Raw genomic sequence first — 20,264 nt, forward strand, 5'->3', positions numbered from 1 at the left:
AAAAAAATATGTCCAATAACGAAGCCAAGGACGAGTATCAATAAACATTACTGTACGTGGCTGACAGCAGTTTGGTTGGCGTGAAAGGACCACATGTCTCTAAAATAGCTTAGAAAAATGGGAAAATTAGTTTTGCCCTTATCAAAGAATTTCTTGTAAGGACTATTCATATAGGTATGTTAAATATAATTTTTAAAAATATTTCCACCAATTTTAAACAATAGCCTTATCTTTCTGTTAGATAAGTATTTCTATAAAGATTTTGTATTCAATCAAAAATGTTATAAATGCATTTGTATCTCTTCATCTACAGGTATCAGGGCACATACTGGGGAGTTGTAGCACTGAGAAAATGTCGCCTAACACTAAACTAAGGTGGTGAGGCTGACCTCGATTTCCATTTCAATGTGATGTCCTTTCACAAAATTACAGAATATCAGTGTTTCCTTAGCAACTATGTCAACATCAAATGAAAGAGCTCTGTGGCTCGTTCTGTATTCCACTCTAAGCACAGGTCTCTGGTGAAGGTTCCCTAAGTGCAACTCACAATATCCACCTTGACTTGACGTTTGCCAGAAGTCTCATCTATTTCGTACCTAGCCATACTAGGGAACGCAAGCCCCACGTGGAATCCTGGACAGGATCTGCTAGAACACCAGAGCCAAAACGATTTTACTCCACATTTATCAAAATCTCAGTTCATTCACTGAGTTTGCATTCTCAATAGCCCATCTATTCCACAGTTCTTGGCACTTCATTTCAGAAATGAAACATGACAGAAAATGAAAATAAACCAGTTATCTCTGGGAACTTTTCAACCCCTGGTCTGTTCTTGTGTTGGGCAGGAGTATCACTCCCTGGTTTTAGGATGAAACCTGACAGTGGTCGTGACTGGTCCCACAGTGTGCTTTATCTGAATAAATCCTGAAAAGCTAAAGAGGTTTAGGTTTCAATTTTTTTTTTCCTGTGACAAAGATCTCCCTATCTCGTCAACCTCGGAATGATAGATGTCTCCATTTTTATACAGGATAAAATCATTAGGAGTAATTAATTCTAAATAAAAAGCATTTAGTTCTGAATTACTTATTTCCAACTAAACATCAGGCATATAAAATAATGTGTAATACTAGGATGGATCTGAACATGGCTTCCCAGGAAGAAGCTGGGAAGTAGGTATTTAACATAAATCGGTCAATTTAAATAACATCCCTTTGAAAAGTGTCATACAAGAAAGAATGAGAGCTACTGAAAGATTCTGGCTTGCTTTCCGGCCTCCTTTACTTTCCTTCAAAGGGACACCAGGAAGACCGCTGCCGGGCTTCTGCTGCTTTGATCACTGTGCTCTTGTGCTCGGGTGAGGCTGGAGCTATGTGCTCTCCTTAGGTGGCTGGGTGGCCGGTGGCGGCTGCAGCGGCTGGGTGCCCGTGGCCGTTTTGATAGAGTTCAGGGTTTTGCTAAACCAAGAGTTTTTTGCAGCTTGGATTTCATTCATAAGGGCCCCTCTCTGATGTTCAAGTTCCTAATTAAAGAAAGAAAATTATCGAATGTTTTCTCTCTGCCAAAAGAGTGACGAGTACAGTGTTGTAATCCCCAGGTCTGCGGAGCCGCAGTGGTCTTCCCTCAAACCCAGGGGGGATTCAGTGGGCTTCTTAGTGGGAGGGGAAAGTGTCAAGCTAGAAGAGTCGCCACTGAAAACCCATCTGTCCTTTCTCTGCATGGTACAAAGAAACCTCTTTTTATTCTTTCTTTCCGCCCGCCCTTTAAGTCCAAATTCAGGGTTAGGATGCAACCCCAGATAACATTAAAATCACAAATAAGTTCATACTTAACATTTGGATAGAATGAATTTTTACACTAGCATAAGCAGAATGAGTTCCAGTGCAAAGACATGGCCTTTGCCCCTGAGAATATACAGGGCCCACGGCAGACACATCCTGAGGGTGACACATCCTGAGCAGAGGATCCTAAGGTGACACAGGCTGGTGCCACGGCAGGCATGGAGGGGTTAGGCTCACTGGTAAGGAGGAAACGGGGGAGTCCATCAGAGCTCGCACAGCTGTCTAACCACGCTACTCTCTAATATGGAGCGCACCAATGGCAAGGTCGGCTGAGGACAAAAAGCAGCTCCAAAGGAAAGACCGGGTTGACTGAGGGTAGGGGCTGGCGGAGGCACTGCTCTCGCCGTCATGGTCAGTGCCCACGCTCGGCGTGCTAGGACCTGAGCAATGCATCTCACCGCAAGCTAGGAAAGCGCGCTGCTTGCTGGGGGTTCCTTTAGATTGTGCATTTGCTTAGACTGGTGTGTAGTTACGTGGTGTGCGACGTGATCTCGCAGGACACGTCAGGGGCAGCAAGTGTACGCACACACAGTGGCAGCGCGTGTTCTGACTCAGTGCCATGCGCGGTGCCTGCCGTTTTCAGGGATCACCAACCTGGATTTTGCACTTGGCCTCCACCAGCTGCAGTTTGGTCTGGGCCAGTTCCAGCTCCATCTCCCTCAGCTGCTTCTTGAGCGAGTCCTTCTCATCGTCCGCTTCACTTCCTTGGTCCTGTCTGCTGACGGCTGCTGGCTTCAGAGTGCCCTCCTTGCTGAAGACGTCACTGCAGTGTTTGCACGCCATCATTTTACCCTGAAGTGACCAAGAGCGATAACCAACATCAAACCGCAGTCCAGGGCCAAATCACTTCCTAAACACTGTGTGATGCCTCAACGTCACTGCCCATGGCCAGCAGACGCGGCCTCATCTCAGAAGGTATATATATATTTTTGTATCGCAAGCCAGTACCTGATCCAGCTACTCAGAACAGCTGTTCCTTTTACAGTTCTGAGGCTCCAACCTAGGCCTGTGTGGCCAGGCACGCACTCTAGTGCTGACTACACCCCCGCCCTTCTCCTTCACGTAGCGGTAGGAAGGATCCAGGAGCATCTCTGCCCTTCTTTGACATCTGTCCTAGAAATTTTGTGCCGCCATGACAGTTATTAGGTGCCACGCCCCGTACCACATGCTCTACCTGTAGTATTTAATTTAATTCTAGAGCAACTGTATAAGGAGGCACAGGTCTCAGCCCCACTTTAATACCTAGAGAACTCATTGGAGTTTAAGTAACTTGTGTGCAGCATACCCAGGTCATCAAGACTCACCTAAATCCACTCTCACAACAAAGCAAATGTCCTGTTGTTTGGCTTTAAGCAAAGATGATTATTATGCTTTTTAATTTTTATTTAAAAAAATGTCTTAGTTGTAGGTGGACACAATACCTTTATTTTATTTATTTTATGTGGTGCTGAGAATTGAACCCAGTTCCTCGCACATGCTAGGCAAATGCTCTACCACTGAGCTACAATCCCAGCCCGATCGTTATGGTTTCAGGTGATAAAAATAACTCTACTACATGCCTAGGTTGCCAATCAAGCACACACCGCTGAATGACGGCAACTCTTTTCAAGTGCTGTTTTCCTAAAATACTTCCAAAAAATTCAGAAATAAAAGATATTACACACTATTTCTATTTTGATGTCCTCCTGTTACAACAAGTTCATGGATTGAGTCTACCAATCCAGGTAAGCAGTTTCCCTGGATTGAACCAAATGAAGGAGTGGACTGATCTCACAAAAGGGAGGGCAACATTTTTGTAGAGAAAACACCATGTAACACCCGGAGGGAACGTTCAGGAATCTGAAAGGGTCAAAGTAGAGTATAAGCAACTGCGGTGAGAGGCGAGACGTAGGTGAGCGTTCTCTGAGGTCGGGTTGTAAAGGTCCTGATTCTACTCCACAGGAAACGTGTCCCTATGCCGCATGCTGAGGAGCAACAAGCTCCCTGGAGCTGGGGGCCCCGCAAATAGGCTAAAATGAGGTGCTGCTGAGTCCCACCCGTCACCATCGCTCCTTCTTCCTCAGCAACAGAACCCTGTTTTATTTGAGCTGGCAATGGGTCCTGATAAATGGTGGCATTTCTCAGATTCTCTTGAAACTAGGTGTGGCCAGAACCTAAGTTCTGATTCACAAGCAGAAGTGGGACACGGAAGCTCTGAGCAGGAGGCTCAGAAGCACCCCCCACTGGAGCAAGACCCTCATGTCCTCCTAGACTCCAAGTCTGCCGTGCTGTGTGTGACGGCAGAAGCTCCAGCTGACAGTGTGACTCGTAGGTGACCCTGAGGATGGGTGCCCATGTGGAGGACGTGGGTCACCAATGACGGACGACGAGGTCACGGATGACACCAAGAACCCACCTCTCTAGTCCTTGACTGCTTTTACATGGCATAGTTGCTACCTTTGTGTTTCATCCAATGTTCGTTACCTGTCTGGGGTCCAAAACTGCTACACACAGCGGTGTGGCCAAATTTGTATTTGGGGACGTTCCCTCTGATTACAGCGTGAGGGATGAACTGCAGGGGCGGCCATGATAAAGAAGGCTGTCATAGGAAGCTGGAAAAACCAGAAGCTACGTCACGCCAAGTGAGGTGAAGAGGAAGCAGCCCTGGAGGAAAGGCAGGTCGACAGTCCAAGAATGTGGACTTCAGTCTGACGCCCTGGGTTCAAGTCCTGGTACCACCTACCAGCAGCACGATCTCAATCAAAAGAATCGCCTGTTTGGGGCCTCACCATTAGTAAAAGGCAGATCAAATTGTGTCTGTTTTCTAGGTGGTTATGGGGTTAAATGGATGATGCACATGGAATCTCGGAACAGTGTGCACAGTGAGTGCCAGTGAACGTTGGTTGCTCTATCGTGGCTAATGCAGGCTCACCTTCCTCTTCCGGAACATCATGGCTTCCATCAGGTAGTCTAACCTGTTTACCCAACACTGTTCTCTGTTGCTTCGTAATCAGTCTCCTTAATAAGACACTGAAACATTCTTTGAGTTTTCACTCATTTCTGAAGGTCCTCTCTCCGAATGAATTCTAACCATCCTGCTCTGTAAAGCTTTCTTTGGTCTACAGTTCTTATTCTGCTTTCCCCACAACTCCGATCATTGGCGTAATCCAACTCAGCGCTCTTGAACTGTTTTTTTATAGGAAAATTCTAAGCTCCCATTCCTGTGTAATTTCTATGATAAAATGGTGGCCCCATAGCTGTACACAGAGTAAATGCTCAATAAATCTTTACTGAGTGATCCATTTTTATTACCATAAGGATTGCAGTTCAAGATAGCTGACTCTTTTATGGCAAGACACTTTATCAACAATCTTGTCAGTGGAACTATAATGTACAAATAATGGTAAAAACAAAGTAGAAGGAATGACAAAGACCAGAAAGGGAAGCTATGACCCCCAAATTTGAACAGGTTTGGAGAGGGAGACCACCAACCCTTTACTCACCAATAATCTCAGATGGATGTTTTGTAACATAAGAGAAAAAACTTTCTGGAAACATCAGAATAAGGTTTTTCAAATTTTAACATAAACTATATATATATTGTATGCCAAGTAGTAGTCAAATTACCTTATATACATTATCTAATTCAATCTTCGAAATGATTTTATGAAGCAGGTAATGTTATCTTTATTTTACAGAAGACAAAATGAAGATTAGAAAGGTAAACAACTTTTAAAAGTTGTTAAACTATATGCTAAATTGCCAAGAACACATTTAAGTTACTAGTATGACTTCAATATGTGCAAATTGGAGTGTGTCGGGTTTCTGTGACATTGGTCCCAAGAGTTGACTACACCAACACTGCTTAAGGATATGAATCCAACCAGGAATGGGGCTGGGATGGTGGGAAAGGCATAGTACTCACCTATATTCTTAGCTACGAGGGAGGCTGAGGCAAGAGGATTTTAAATTCAAGGCCAACCTCAGCAACTTAGTGAGACCCTGTCCCAAAACAAAGAAAAAGGGGGGGGGGGGTACTGGTGTATGGTTCAGTGGTATAAGACTGGCCCAGCACGAGGAAAGTCGTGGGTTTGATTAGCAAGCAGTGAGTCCATTTGGTTTACTGTTTCTAAAGAATAAGCAATCACTTTTTTTTTCAAACAGAGCAATAACACAAGGAGTTCTACCATACAGGGGCAAAAGAAAAATAAACACTACCGTGTTTTTAAAGAACAAACCACTAAAAATTTGGTTGAAGACTGAGTCAATTACGAACACATTTTTCCAGTCACATGCTACAGTGCCACAGTGCTTGTTCAAGAGAGTGACAGGATGATCCTACTGAGTCTCAAACTGAAGCTGCACCAGTTCAGACAGAGGCAGGCTGCTGGGGGCTCCTAGGCCCCACTGGACACCAGAGCCACATGACTCAGGGTCTCTTGTGACAGTAGTCAAGCCCTCTCTCCCTTCCTGCTACCTGCTTCTGCCATCCCAAAAGATTCATGGAGATAAGCTGTCACCTGGTCAAGAAGACAGGTGTACCCCAGGTCAAAGAGAGAGACCCGGGCTGGGCTATAGCTCAGTTGGTAGGGTGCTTGCCTTGCAAGCACATAAGCCCTGGGTTCAATCCCCAGCACTGCAAAAAAAAAAAAAAAAAAAAAAAAAAAAAAGAGAGAGAGAGAGAGAGAGAGACCCTCCTCTCCACGATGCTGAAATCCTTTCATATCACATGGGGAAGGGGACCTTTCAGGCACATACAAGACCGAGACCAAGAGCAAGGAAGGGAGTCTCGCTTACCTTCACAGCCTCCAGCTCCTCCTTGCTGGCTGCCTGCTGTTTCTCCAGGCGGGTACTTAACTGGGAACAGATCTAGGGCAGAGAAGAGAGGCTCTTTACTAGAAAACAGTGACTCCTGCCGTGTGCGCATGCACACAACTGCTTATCAGCTCATAAAGGACTTGAGCAGATCTGCTCCTAGAAAACATTTAGGAAATGAGCGGCGCTGCAGTGCTGGTCACTTCTGAAACGAGCAGCAGAAGCCTGGCGTGTCCTGTGGAAACACAACTCTGTCTTTATCCACAGAAACAGACACTGGCGTAGATCTGGTTTCTTGCTGTCACTGGCTTTCTGTGATGAGTTTCGATGAACTTGTGTTCTTGCTGAGTCCCTACTTTGCACAAGTTATTAGTCTGAGAATCTGATGAAAAGAATTTTGAAACAGTTCCTACAGCTCCCATCCAGCCACAGAAAAGGTCTCTTTTCAATCACTAGTTTCCTTAAGAAGTAGCAGAGCGAGTAACAGTTAAAATGATCAGAAAATACCACGGGTTAAAGTAAAACTCTGATTAAGAAGTTGGGAAACAGCATAGAAATTAAAAGCTTCAGAGCTGGTAGAGTGGTGCTTGACTATAATCCCAGTGACTCGGAGGCTGAGGCAGGAGGATCGCGAGTTCAAAGCCAGCCTCAGCAATTTAGTGAGGCACTAAGCATCTTAGCGAGACCCTGTCTCATAGTACTGGAGTCAAAATGTAAGTTTAAAGCCCATCCAGCTCTACTACTTATAGCTCTGTGTCCCTGGGCAAACTCATCCATCTTCCTAAGTCTTGGTTCCCTTGTGCCTACACAGTACTGCACTGTAATATCCAAGCAAAAAAGATGCACGTAAAGGGATCAGTATTGCACATCACCTGGCCAGTACGAAGTACTTGTGAAGTAAAATCCATTATTAATGATTCTGAAACAAGGTGCTGATAAGTACCAAGAACAAGCAGAAAACAAGTGCTTTTAAAGGAGAAAAATTCTGCTTAATAATGCATCCATATTCATTGACTAAAATAAAAATCTTTTAGAAAAACAGATAAAATTTTTAAAAAGCAAACAATAAAATAGAAAAATGGACAAGAAACAGGGATGTCACATTTTAAAGAAATTGAACTAGAGACATGTCTGATCTATCTCTGTTATCAAAAGATATTTAAAAAAACCTCATTACTAAAAAAATACCTCAAGGCTAAGTCTTGCTTGTTGAGTTGAGCTTCCAATTTCTTCAGATCTAAACCTGGAAAACAATCTATAAGACTATATTGACTGATGTTAAAAAGAAGAGACTGCTGGGCACAGTGGTGCACACCTGTAACCCCAGCCACTTGGGAGGCTGAGGCAGGAGGATTGAAAGCTGGAGGCCAGCCTGGGCAACTCAGTGAGACCCGGTCTCAAAACAAAAAATAAAAAGGGCTAGGGCTGTAGCTCAGTGGCAGAGCACTTGCCCAGCATATGCCAGGCCCTAGGTTTAATCCCCAGCACCACATGCAACACAGAAAAAGAAGGAATCACCCTGGTCATTTGTGCAAACCATCTCCTCTTTCATATAAACCAAAGCATTCAGAAATAGAATTAATAACAGCCCGTTCCCACTGCAGAATGCATTTGATTATGTTTTATATCTTAATCGTTTTTGAAGAGTGGGCCTGCTGGCTTTTATATTACTTGGACGGCTGGCCAGGGAATGTAAAAGTCCAGGGACAAGGATTATTGTTTGACGAGAGTGCTACACTGTGGCCACCTGTGGCATCACATGAACATGCAGTAACGCATTTGCAGTGACAGCGAGTTCCGCAGCCATGACCTTGAATGCTCCTTGCATTAGTTCATAGCTAACCACCCTTGCCTTAGTTACCCAAATTCAAAATTCAAAGTTCCTGGACGCCTCCCATGTTTTCCTTTGTCTAGCAAAAAGAGAAAAAAGCTCTCCTTTGCGTCTCCCGCTTCTGTTTTCCCTGCAGCTTCCAGCAGTCCCCGTTCCTTCTCTTTGACTGTAATGCTAGCCCCCTGTGGTCTGCATCCTTGCCTATGGCTCTCTCCCTTCCGTCCACATTCCTCACTGGGTCAAGGCGATGCCCATAACGTCTCCCTGAGCATGCCACCTTCCCGCTTCAAAATTCCTACCACAACCAAATGAAATCCAAGCAAAAACGGACAAGCCCGAAGACCTTCCTGGATCTGGGCCCCAGCAAACTGTTGCTTCTCTTCCATCCTTGAATCTCTTGCCAAATAAAATGTTTTCTGTGTGCCTTGCATGTCACTCTTCCCACTGTTTGCACCCTACCCGCCCCGGTCTACACATAGCCAGCCCTCCCGCAGCCCTGAAGCCGCTCAGTGCACCCCGGCCCCAGGAAGGGAAGGGCGCCTCACGGCCCACAGGGACCGAGTTCCTTTCCTCTGATTCTTGCACAGTCTGACCTCCCTATTAGAAGATAAGCTTCTAGAGGAGAGAGACTGGATTAATTCATCTTTTGCTCCCCCAAGTATTAAGCCTCACAAGTAGCAAGCATTAAATAAGCATATTATTATCAAAGAGAGTAAGAATGCTCTGAAATCTTATTTCTAAGAAATCTTTCATGTATATGAGGAACACTTATGAAAAGATGTTCATATATATGAAGCAGACTAAAGCTACTTCCAAAAAATAGGATAAATAGTATAATCCATCCTGTTTATATACTTTATAAATTTATTTATGTAGCATTTATTTATATAGCGTGATGCATATTCAACACTGTAGTGATTACATCTAGTTGGCAAGATTGAGGAAGGTTTATTTTCTTTGTGCTTTTTTGTATTTCCCCAACTTTCTACAAAAACATAAATTTCATTTATAAGCAAAAACAAAACAAAACAAAAACCATCAAAACCAAACTAAAACTGTATGTATCAGGTTTCAACATCTGTGTGAGGCAGATGATCTCAGGGAATCCTCGGATCAGAAGGTCGAACCTGATGCTTTCATTCATCCTGGAAACCTGGAATGTGAGGGGTCAGTTCAGGCTTCTCGGAACTGAGAGGGTCCTTGCCATGTCCAGCCAAAATGAGAGACAGCAGAGGTACCCGGAGCGGGAGCAAGGGCGTCCAGGACCACCCTGGTGCTAGCTCTCCGTTAAAAGAGAATCTTAAGTCTCCTGCCAGCGGTGGCCTCACTGAGCCAGGCTACACAGTCAGGCTGCAAAAAAAGTGCCTCATTCTGTTCTTTCTTTGACTGCAAAGGATACACCAATCCCCTGGCTACTGCCAATTGATACAATCACTAAACTTTGCAAAGAGGCAAATGTCCCTAGCGGAATCTATTGCAAATTAGCTTCTCAGTAAGGCAGAAGCTGCATCCCAATGGCGATAACGGTTCCAAGCAGTGTTGAACAACCAGTGGTTTGTTTGTCAATTAAACCTCCTGAGTTACCAGCAAACAGGTCCAACCACTGCCTATTTCAGAGGCGAGAGAAAGGCAGATTTAATAATTGGAAAACTGTTCTAGAAACTCCTGAAAACAAACAAAACACAAGAATAAAAGGCGATCGCTTTTACAACAACAAAATCCACAGTGGCACGTACCTGTTTATACTCGGCAATGATGGCTGTGGTCTTCTTTATCTCATATTCTGCCTTCTCTAGCTGTTTCCTGAAGACTTCTTTTAGCTAGAAAGGAAGGAAAAACAGCAGGATTCAGCAAAAATCTTAATAAATTTGTTAAGACACTCACATGCAAGTCTTCCTGGTTCATGGTTGAGGACAATGGCAACAACCATGGTGTTTTAGTCAGCTGTTCGCTGCTGTGACTAAGCATCTGACAGAACAATTCTAAAGTTTACTTAGGGCTCATGGTTTCAGAGGTCTTAGTTCATAGAAGGCCAGCTCCATTCCTTGGGGTCTGAGGTGAGGCTGAACATCACGGTGGAAGAGAGTGACAGAGGGAAGAGGCTCACATCAGGAAGCAGGGAGAAGGTCTCCAGTCTCCAGATACAAAATACATACCCCAAAGCCACACCCCAATGCCCCCTCCAGCCACGCCCAACCACTTCAGTTACCACTCAGTTAACCCTTAGGAGGGATTAAATTACTGATTGGCTCAAGACTCTCACAACCCAATTACTTCCTCTGAACCTTCTTGCATTGTTTCATCCATGAGCTTTTGGGGGACACCTCACATCCAAACCACAGCACATGGTTATGCATGTCTTCCTCACTAAAGCTGCCTCTTGATAATCTGAAAACCTCAGCCTCTCCACAGACACAGAGGTCTTTCTCTTCTGTAAAGTGAAAACATGAGCCACACTGTTAAAAGCTGCTTCTGCTCACTGCCCACCTGTAAACTCAGAGACCATCTTTGTTTTAAGTGTAAAGCAGAATACCGAGGCAACTTTGTAGGCCACATTTGCCACTCTTGATACTATGGCATAAAGTAAGGAGAAACTGCTTTAGGCCTTCTGTCTATAGTCCCCTCTGTCATTGCTCCCTCTATGAAGGCAGGGACAAGAGACTTTGGAGTCAGGAAGAGATGGAAGAAGGTAAGACTCTTGGGAAGGACAGGAGGTTCTGGCAGCGAGTTCAGAAGGAGCAGAAGTGCTGCATCCTGTAGGTGCTGGCTACAGTGGCTGAAGAGCTAAATGATGAATGTGACATGTAAAACCACAGTATTTTTTTTTTTGGCACTGGGAATGGGACCCCAGGTGCTTTACCACTGAACTAAGCTCATCCCCCCCTTTTTTTTTTTTGAGAGAGAGGGCCTCACTCAGTTGCTAAGTTTGGCCTTGAACTTGAGATCCTCCTGCCTCAGCCTCCCAAGTTGCTGGGATTACAGGTGTGCACCACTGTGCCCAACTACAACCACAGTATTTTGATAGCCCAGAGGCTGTACAATTCTGGGTACAGAGGAAGATTTAGTGATGAAAAGACGTGAGTGCTACCAGATAAAAAGGAAAGAATTCAGTTCTGCTAAGTTGTTGGCCAAACAGTCAAACAAATGAAAACAACTCCAGTTAACCTTTAAGTACACAATCGGACTAAAGAGGTGAGCCCTGCAGAGCAGCAGTCGATTCAGTCTTCTTTCTGGTACTGGGTTTGAAACTGGGGGTCTCACACATGCTGCATTTATTGAGCACTTTGTTGGTGAGTCACAGTCACAGAACTTTTTTATGTTGGGACAGGGTCTCACTAAGTTGCCCAGGCTGGCCACACACTTGCAATCCTTCTGCCTCAGTCCCCAAGTAGCTGGGATTAGAGGAATGCGCCACCATGCCCAGCCCCCAAAGTATTCATAGGGAATACTCTATACTTGTTAATTCATAAATTAATATGACTTATAATTCAACTCTATGAGAAGATTTCTGAATTTCTTCATATTTGTTACATTCTAAAATCCTACAAGCAATTTGTAGGTTACACTGATTTAAATGCAGCTATTTATAGAAGTCTCTATTCCCTATTTCACATAATGTTGGACATAAACCATAACCTCCCCTTCCTGCAATGAGGCCTCACTGACTATGAGACAGACTCGGGCAGCTGTGAGGCTTGGAGAGGATGCCACTTGGTTTCTCTAAGCCACAGCTTCCTCAGGTGACAAATAAGAGCAACGTACACAGTACAAGGTGCCATCACCACTATGACAAGACAGGCTGGAAGGAGACACCACCAAGTGTCGGGCTTGGCTCTTGTCCCCTGCAGGCCCTTGCCCTTCCTCAGGGCTGGTGTGTATGTGCAGAGCCATGGGGCAGGCAGAGCGTGGGCCAAGTTAATTTGCCAACAGCTTCTTCTTCACAGAAACTACCAAAGGGGCCAAGGAAAGCCAGAGGTAAAGAAGAAAACAAAACTCATCAAGAGGCCTGGAGAATCTACACGCTGAAAAATCAGTCCTTGAAAAAAAATTTTTTTTGTTTGTTTGTTTTTGCAGCACTGAGGATTGAACCCAGGGCCTTGTGTTTGCGAGGCAAGCACTCTACCAACTGAGCTATATCTCCAACCCCTCAAAAATTTTTGAGGAGGTTTAAAAAAAAACTTGGGCCACACTAAATGCCAAAGACTCATTTTAACATATTCCAGCAGGGGAAAAATTCACAGAATGTTTTTTATAAATCCTGGAAGGAAGGTGCTAAATGGCACATCCTTTATGTGTAACTTTTTTCTGGATGAAGGTCTTTGAAAGGATTTCTATTCTGTTTTATGTTTAGTGCTATTAAGGTCTCAGAATGAAATTCATTAATCATGATTTACATATTTACATCAAGCAAGCTCTTGGCAGTAGACTTCAGCCATTTGTGAAGAAACTCCACCTGATAATCTAGCCTCTGCCCCTGGCTGGGTCTATGGGGAGGCCATGGTGGGCAGCCGTGGGCCTCGGAAAGCAGGAAGTGGTAGCTCCGGGCAGAGGGCCCTCCCCTCGCCTGGCCTGCACTCCTCAGCCTCCTCAGCGGTGGGGGCTGCCGGGTAGCTGCTTCCTGACTCCAGGAAGAGCACAGGGTGCCTCCCACAGGGCTTTTTATATTCCCTCAGGGACCAGGACCAGGCACTCTGCTGGGGATTTTGAGGCTCCCTCCCTCTTCTAAGGCATGAGTCAGGGGAGGTAGGGTGACTGAGATGCCTGGTTGCAGCCCCAGCAGAGGCCATGGTGGCTTTCAGTTTAACAGAGCCATTAAGTGCTTCCCAAGAGTCGACCATCTTGGAGGCAGGACACGAAACTCCCAGATTCATCAGCGCTCTTGGATCATCACTGCAGGTTACTAAACTTAGAGAAGACTCAACCTGCTGTGAGACGCCTCAGCGAAGGCGAATTCCTAAGAGCTCTTCAGGGCAGAAATGCTGCCTCCTCCTGCGCCCTGCAACACGCTTGAGCTTCACCCGACTTAGAACAATATCACTTCTCCTTTACAATATTCATAGCTCCCTAGCAACCCACCGTGTGCAGAGAAGTCTGTGAACACCTTTATTTTTACCTGGGCAGTCTCTTCTTCTTGCTTCCTCTTCTCCTCCTCCGTCTCCACCAGCTTCTGTTTGGTCAAAAGGAGCTCCTTATTCAGCACATCAGCCTTGTCCTCTGCCTGCAAATCAGGTCACAGTACAGCCATAAAGAAGGTGCAGAAACACGTGTACCTTCTCCACACCTGTCTCCAGTTACTACTCCACAGCAACCTGGAGTCCTTCCTTTTCCTCCCAGCTCGCTGCAGGGCTGTGGCGGGTGCTGCTTACTCTGACCACCTACACGCCCGGGACTTGGCACACATCATTCCTAGTTCTCCCAATAACACCTTTACAACTAAGAACAGTGACATCTGGCAATACATGGTCTGGGGTCACACCTCTAATACCACAGTTAGGGTCTGAAGTCAGATTTGAATGGCATCACAGTCCATGCTCCTTACACATGCTTCCTCCACGTTTTCAGGTCATGACAGCATTCACAGTGTCTCTGACAGGCAAGACACAGACACAGGGAGGATTCAGAGAAGGCAAGTGGACAGGCGGGTCCACAGACAACAATCATGCGAGAAAACTTGAAGACAAGGCTTGAGCTTAACTGGCCTGCAAGTGGCTCACACGGGGCCAGTCAGTTCAGGAAGGAGAAATTAGAACCAAGAATGCACGAGAGAGAGTCCAGTGGGAAACCAGAGTAGGAACGACAACTCTGAGCTGTTTCTAGGGTGGCCGGGAAGTGCTTGGGAGGAGCAGTCTGGTTTTAACTGGGACACAGAGCCAGCATGGACTGTAAAAGCATCCTGTGTGTTTAACTGCGTTAGCGCTGCCTTGTCTACACGCCAATGCCTGTACCTCATCCCTCAGGTCCCAGCCGCGTGTTCCCACCACGCTGGAGTGTGACCTGAGAGCGGCCCCATTAACTGCCATCTGGACCTGCCCACTCCCTGTCTACATCTCTCCAGTTTCCCTGATAGCACTGTAATGACAGACTCCATGTGTGGTTTATGTCTTGCCCACTGAATTTTAAGCTCCAGCAGGAAGCATGTCTCCTTTGTTCCTCGCTATTTCCCCAGTGCCACCCCCACAAGGGGACAGGGGCAGGTTTTCCGCAAGTACTCAATGAATGAATGAATGAGTGCAGCTCTCTAAGTCACCATGGAAGCAGACTGTGTGCAGGGGCCACAGAATGAGTTCAGCACAGAAAATCCCGAGGCAGAGGAGAGGAGCTATTTGAAGACGCCTTCCCTGGCCGACAGCAGCCAAATGTTGTCCAAGGATCGTGCAAACCAGCCAGGTGGCTTCTGTCTGTGTTTCGCCGTATCTCCCACTCGCCCAGATGGCCGGGCAGCACGGTCTGCTGGATACTGGCAGAGAACTGCGGCCCTGCTTCTCGGCGCTCGCTGCCACCAATCTCCAGAGCCGCCTAGCTCGGTGCTAATAACTGCTCTCGGAGCATTTGGAACTATGGGGTGGTTACAGCGGAAAGGCTATCTCCCTGTAACTGAAGCCCCTGGTCTGGTTCTACCTCAACACGTCTGAGTCCTGCCGATAAAGAAGACGGCAGCTCAACCTCCTCTCACTGTTGCCCCAGCGATGTCCACTCTGTGAGGAGAACAACCCTTTGATAATATGCCGCACGATGCTCTGAAATAAGTGCTTCATACTTCTGATCCTTTGAGCCTCTGCTAACCCTGATGGTCAGGGCCACCTTGGCTTCAGGAGCGCGCTCCCTGCATCCTGCAGCATGTCCAGCTGTCTGAAGTTTGGAAACCTCTACAAGAAAAGGGGAAAACACTTCCCTGAGGAAATCTTTTTTAAAACACCTAAACACACCTGTTGACTATCAGTTTTATTTACACATTTTCTGCTGATAGGGTTCAGGCCACCCTATCTGCTAGCACATCCAATGGTACCGCAAAGGTCAGGGCCCCACACGAGAGGGGCCTCCGGTTCCCTGGGAAGCCGCAGTGGAAGCCCCTCCCTTGTGCTGACTGGCGTGAGGACAGCTGTGCTCGTCAAACAGGTTCCCATATGAAGCAGCCTGCGCTTCCCTCGACGAGTGGACTTCCATCTTTCAACAGCCAACCACTCTACCGACTCAGTAGAAGGCATCGTTCGTGTTGAGTGAAAGCAATACTGAACAGAAAGTTAGGTGGCTTCTATTTCTGAAACCAAATCATAAAACCTTCCTCACAATCTGACATGAGACTGCTTGGAACTCCGTCACCTTAAGTCTTCTGATCACTTCCCTGCGTCCTACGATGTCTTACTGACACTGAGAGCTCAGACTGCAACCAGGGACCTGTGACATCAACCCACCTGCAAACCAAGCTCCGCCCTGTGCCCCAGGCTGTGACCCCACTGCCCCTGACCCTGCCGGGAAGGCTTGGCTGACCAGAGAGGAGCAGCTTTCAGAAATGGCTTCTGCAAGAACCAGCCGGGCAGGTGTTCAATTTAAGAGAAGTCGGACACTTAGCACCCACAGCTTCTGATCTAGAACGCTACCCAGCAGGAGTGCAGATGAGTCTTCGGTGGGGACACAACAATTCTCTCTCTCCTTTTTGTTCCCTGAGAACAGGGAAGGGCAGGGAGGGCCTGAGAGCAGATAGCGACAGAGATCGAAAGGAGATGTATCTTTTCATTTCTAATCTCAGAGATCCTCATTTAAGGAGTTGGAGCGGGCTCCTCTGTCGAAGAGGGAACTGACCAGCCTTGGCGCCCGGTGCCTGAGCCGTCCCTGCAAGGACAGGGTGACGACCGCCTCGCTTAGAGAAGCACCAGTGACCTGTCAGTGCTGTTCCCGGCCCAGGCCGACTCGCGTACAGCCTGCCCTCGGGTCTGCGGAATGCTTGCCCGAGTTTGGCTCTTTGGACTAAGAGAGCTGATTTTGGTAAGCTGGGACTCCAAAGGAGAGGGACAGAGGTGAGGTCCTGTGTCACTCTCAGGTGACAGTGCCCTTCGTGAAGACCAAGGGCAGGACGCCTGGATTGTAGGGATGGCTGTGGGCAGGCAAATAACCCCCTGCTGGGTCAGAAACCGGGAAGTCAGAGGTGTGGAGGAGATGCAGTCAAATAGCAGGTTTAGCCTGCGTTTGGATAACTGGCTTCAGAAGGCAGGAGTCAGGTCTTGTAACTTTTTTTGAAAGACACAGAGTCGAGGAGGGAGGATTTGGGGGAGAGAAGGAAGGAATGCCAGAGTCCTTCCTTTAGGGACTGATATGGCGCCCACATGAGGTGGCCAGGTGCTCGAGAATCAATGTCAGGAGTGTCCATAATAGCAACCATTTCAGACTGATCCACAAAAAGGATTCTCTTGGAGATAAACTTTTTTTTTTCTTTTTTTGTCAATGGATCTTTATTTTATTTCTATGTGGTGCTGCGAATTGAACCCAGGGCCTCCCTCACACATGCCAGGCAAGCACTCTACAACTGAACCCCAACTCCAGCCCCTGAACTAACTTTTAAAACATTTTTCTGATGATTGAAGTTAGGTACATTATTTTCTTTTGTTTTTCAAATATATACTTTTTATTTTTATGTGGTGCTGAGGATCAAACCCAGGGCCTCCATGTGCTAGGCAGGCACTCCACCACTGAGCCACAACCCCAGCCCTATTATTTTCTTATATAACATGCATATCCCATTGCACATTATTTTTCTGATCCCACTGGTTCAAAAATTATTCCAAAAAGGTATTTTATACGTGTACTATCATTCTCCCCACTACTGAACATGCACAGTATTTCTACTTTTTATTCTTCTAAGTTATACTGCAGTAAACAACATGCAGTTTTGTACTAAATCTCTACTTTTTAGCATAGTTTTCCAAGTCTGAGTATAGTTAGATCAGTTTCCTCAGTTTTAAAACAGTGGAACTAAAGTATTTGCTTCATGGGATCATTAAACAGAATAAATGAATAATGCTTATAAATTGCTACATATAGTGGTTTGCACGTAGTACATACTTGGTAAAAAAATCAATTTTATAAAAGGGATAAAAATAGGAAAGGAAGAAGTCAAATTATCACTATTTACAGATAATATGATCCCATACTTAGAGACCCAAAAAAACTCCAGGGAAAGACTGCCAGAGCTAATAAATTAGCAAACTGGGAGAAGACAACCTTAAAATTCATTTGGAGAACAAAAGACCCAGAATAGTCAAAGCAATTCTAAGCCAAATGAAGCAATGCTGGAGGCACCACAATACCTAACTTCAAATCACACTGCAGAGCTACAGCAGCAAACTGCAAGGCACGGGCATGAAAACAGACCCACACATAGAGATACAGAATAGGAGGCGCAGAGACAAACCCACATCTATAATCATCTGTTCCTTGACAAAGGTACCAAAAACCATACAATGGAGAAAAGACAGCCCTGTTTTTGGGTGGGTTGGGGGCTACCAGGAATTGGACTCGGGCACTTAACCACTGAGCCACATCCTCAGCCATTTTTTAATATTTTATTTGGAGACAGGGTCTCACCGAGTTGCTTAGGGCCTCCCTAAATTGCTGAGGCTGGCTTTGAACTCACAATCCTCCTGCCTCAGCCTCCTAAGCCCTGGGATTATATACAGAGTCTGGCTCAAAGTAGCCCTTCTAACAAAGGGTGCTGCGAAAACTGGTTATTCATATGTAGACAAATGAGACTAGATTCTTATTTCTTACCCTGTCATAAAACTCAACTCAAAATGGATCAAATATCTAAGAATTAGACCAGAAACTCTATAAATCCTAGAAGAAAACATGGGTGAACACTCCAGCATATAGGCACTGGCAATGACTTCCTCGATAGAACCCCTAGAGCTCAGGAAATAATGCCAAGAATAGGGTGGCATCAAATAAAAAGCTTCTGCACAGCAGTGGCAACAATTAGGAACATAAAGAGAGAACCTACAGAAGGGAGACATCTGTGCTAGCTACTGACAGAAGATTAATAGCTAGGAATGATAAAGAACTCAGAAAACTTTACACCCTAAAATCAGATAACCCAACTAATAAATGGGCAAATGAATTAAACAGACACTTCACAAAAGAAATACAAATGGCCAACAACTATATAAAAAAAATAGTCAACAATGTTAGTGATTAAGGAAAGGCAAATCAAAACTACAGAGGTTTCATCTCACACCAGTCAGAATGGCAGTCATCAAGAATACAAATAATAATGAATGGTAGAGAGGATGTGGAGAAAAAGGAACACTTCTACACTGTTGGAGGGACTGTAAGTTAGTACAACCACTATGAGGCTCCTCAAAAGACTGGGCATGGAACCGCCAGATGACCCAGCTGTACCACTCCTTGATATTTATCCTGAAGAATTAAAGGTATCTTACTTACAGTGGTAAGTGCACACCCATGTTTATAGCGGCACAACTCACAACAGTCAAATTATGGAAACAGCCTGGGTGTCCATCAATGGATGAATGGATAAAGAAAATATCACACACACACACACACACACACACACACACACACACACACACACACGAAAAATGAAATGATGCATTTGCAGGGGAGTGGATGGAATTAGAGACCATTATGTTAAGTGAAATAAGCCAAACTCAGAAGGTCAAGAGTCATATATTTTCTCTCATATAAGGAAGCTAAAGAGAGAAAAGAAAAATAAAGGTGGGGGTGGATCTCGTGAAAATCAGAGGGAGATCAACAGAGGAAAGGGTCCAGAGGGTGGGAGGAGGCGCGGGAGGGAAGGGAAGTGCTGGGAGCAACTGGCTGTATTATATTGTACTGTGTGCATGCGTGAGCGTGTACAACGATCCCATCATTAAGTGCAACTATAATGCACCAGTAAAAATGTGGGCAGAGAAAGAAAATTGATTTAACAAATTAATTCTATTATATGCTTACCTCTTATACAGAGGTAAGCAAATATCAGTGCTTACCACTAATAGAGACACATTTTACTTGCGTGCTGGGCAACCTCTCCTCTTCATGGCACCCCACCGAGTTCAGCTCCTTCCACTGTTTTCATCTAACCATCTTCCCAACATTATCGGTGGTCAAAGACTCGCCCTGGCAGAATCGGGGGTGAACCGTGCTGTTTGGGAAGCGAACACGGAGCCCAGACTGGCACTGCAGCTCTGGTCAGTGTGCTCGGCCAAGTCTGGCCCTGCTGCCCGGCAACGCTTGCCACTCTCCTTGGCCCTGGGTCTTGGTCACACTGGCTGCATATCACTTCAATCCACTTCCAAATGGGACTTGTGATAAAAGGACCAAATGTTTTTAAAATGGGCTACTTCTATGTCCTACATCCCAAGCAGCAGAGTTGTTTTGCTTTTTACCAACTACACTTAGGACTAATGGTGTAGCTCGGTGGCACAGTGCTTGCCCAGCACGCAGGAGACCCTGCGTTTGATCCCCAGCACAGAAAAAAAGAAGTCAAGCTTTCTTTAGTCTGACCCCCACAGCTTCCTCCCTCCCTTGTTAGCATCATTTCCTCAGTATTTGTCTTATCTCCCACCCTACTATGGTTAAAATTTTGAGCTTAAAAATTAGCTCTTTATATGAGGAAAAGATATGGCAGAGACTACTTTTACCAACTTTATTTTTATTGATTTATTTTTGCAGTGCTGGGGATCAGACCTAGGGCTTTGAGCACAGAGCTCTACCATTGAGTAACAGCACATGCTTCAATTATAAACACATATGCAGATCTATGTTATCAATTGACTTGTGTTTTAATTGTC

The 20,264-nt window shown here is 45.6% G+C and overlaps 1 protein-coding gene across 11 annotated transcripts in view; it reads right to left on the bottom strand.

Moving 5' to 3' along the window:
- Window positions 1-595: 595 nt before the first annotated feature.
- Window positions 596-20,264, bottom strand: part of RABGAP1L (RAB GTPase activating protein 1 like) — a 683,255-nt gene continuing 663,586 nt past the window's right edge. For 6 of the 11 annotated variants that reach the window (XM_079106395.1, XM_079106396.1, XM_079106387.1 and 3 more), the window contains 5 exons: window positions 13,577-13,681; window positions 10,200-10,283; window positions 6,615-6,686; window positions 2,433-2,630; window positions 596-1,519 (listed from right to left, as the gene is read on the bottom strand). In XM_079106395.1, coding sequence (XP_078962521.1) covers window positions 1,367-1,519; window positions 2,433-2,630; window positions 6,615-6,686; window positions 10,200-10,283; window positions 13,577-13,681 — 612 coding nt within the window. In that variant the 3' untranslated portion in view covers window positions 596-1,366. The remainder of the gene's footprint in view (window positions 1,520-2,432; window positions 2,631-6,614; window positions 6,687-10,199; window positions 10,284-13,576; window positions 13,682-20,264) is intronic. The other 5 variants (XM_079106392.1, XM_079106391.1, XM_079106386.1 and 2 more) reach the window with 1 other exon arrangement.

Source organism: Sciurus vulgaris, assembly GCF_902686455.1.
Source record: "Sciurus vulgaris genome assembly, chromosome: 12".
In the NCBI taxonomy this organism is placed as follows: Eukaryota; Metazoa; Chordata; class Mammalia; order Rodentia; family Sciuridae; genus Sciurus; species Sciurus vulgaris.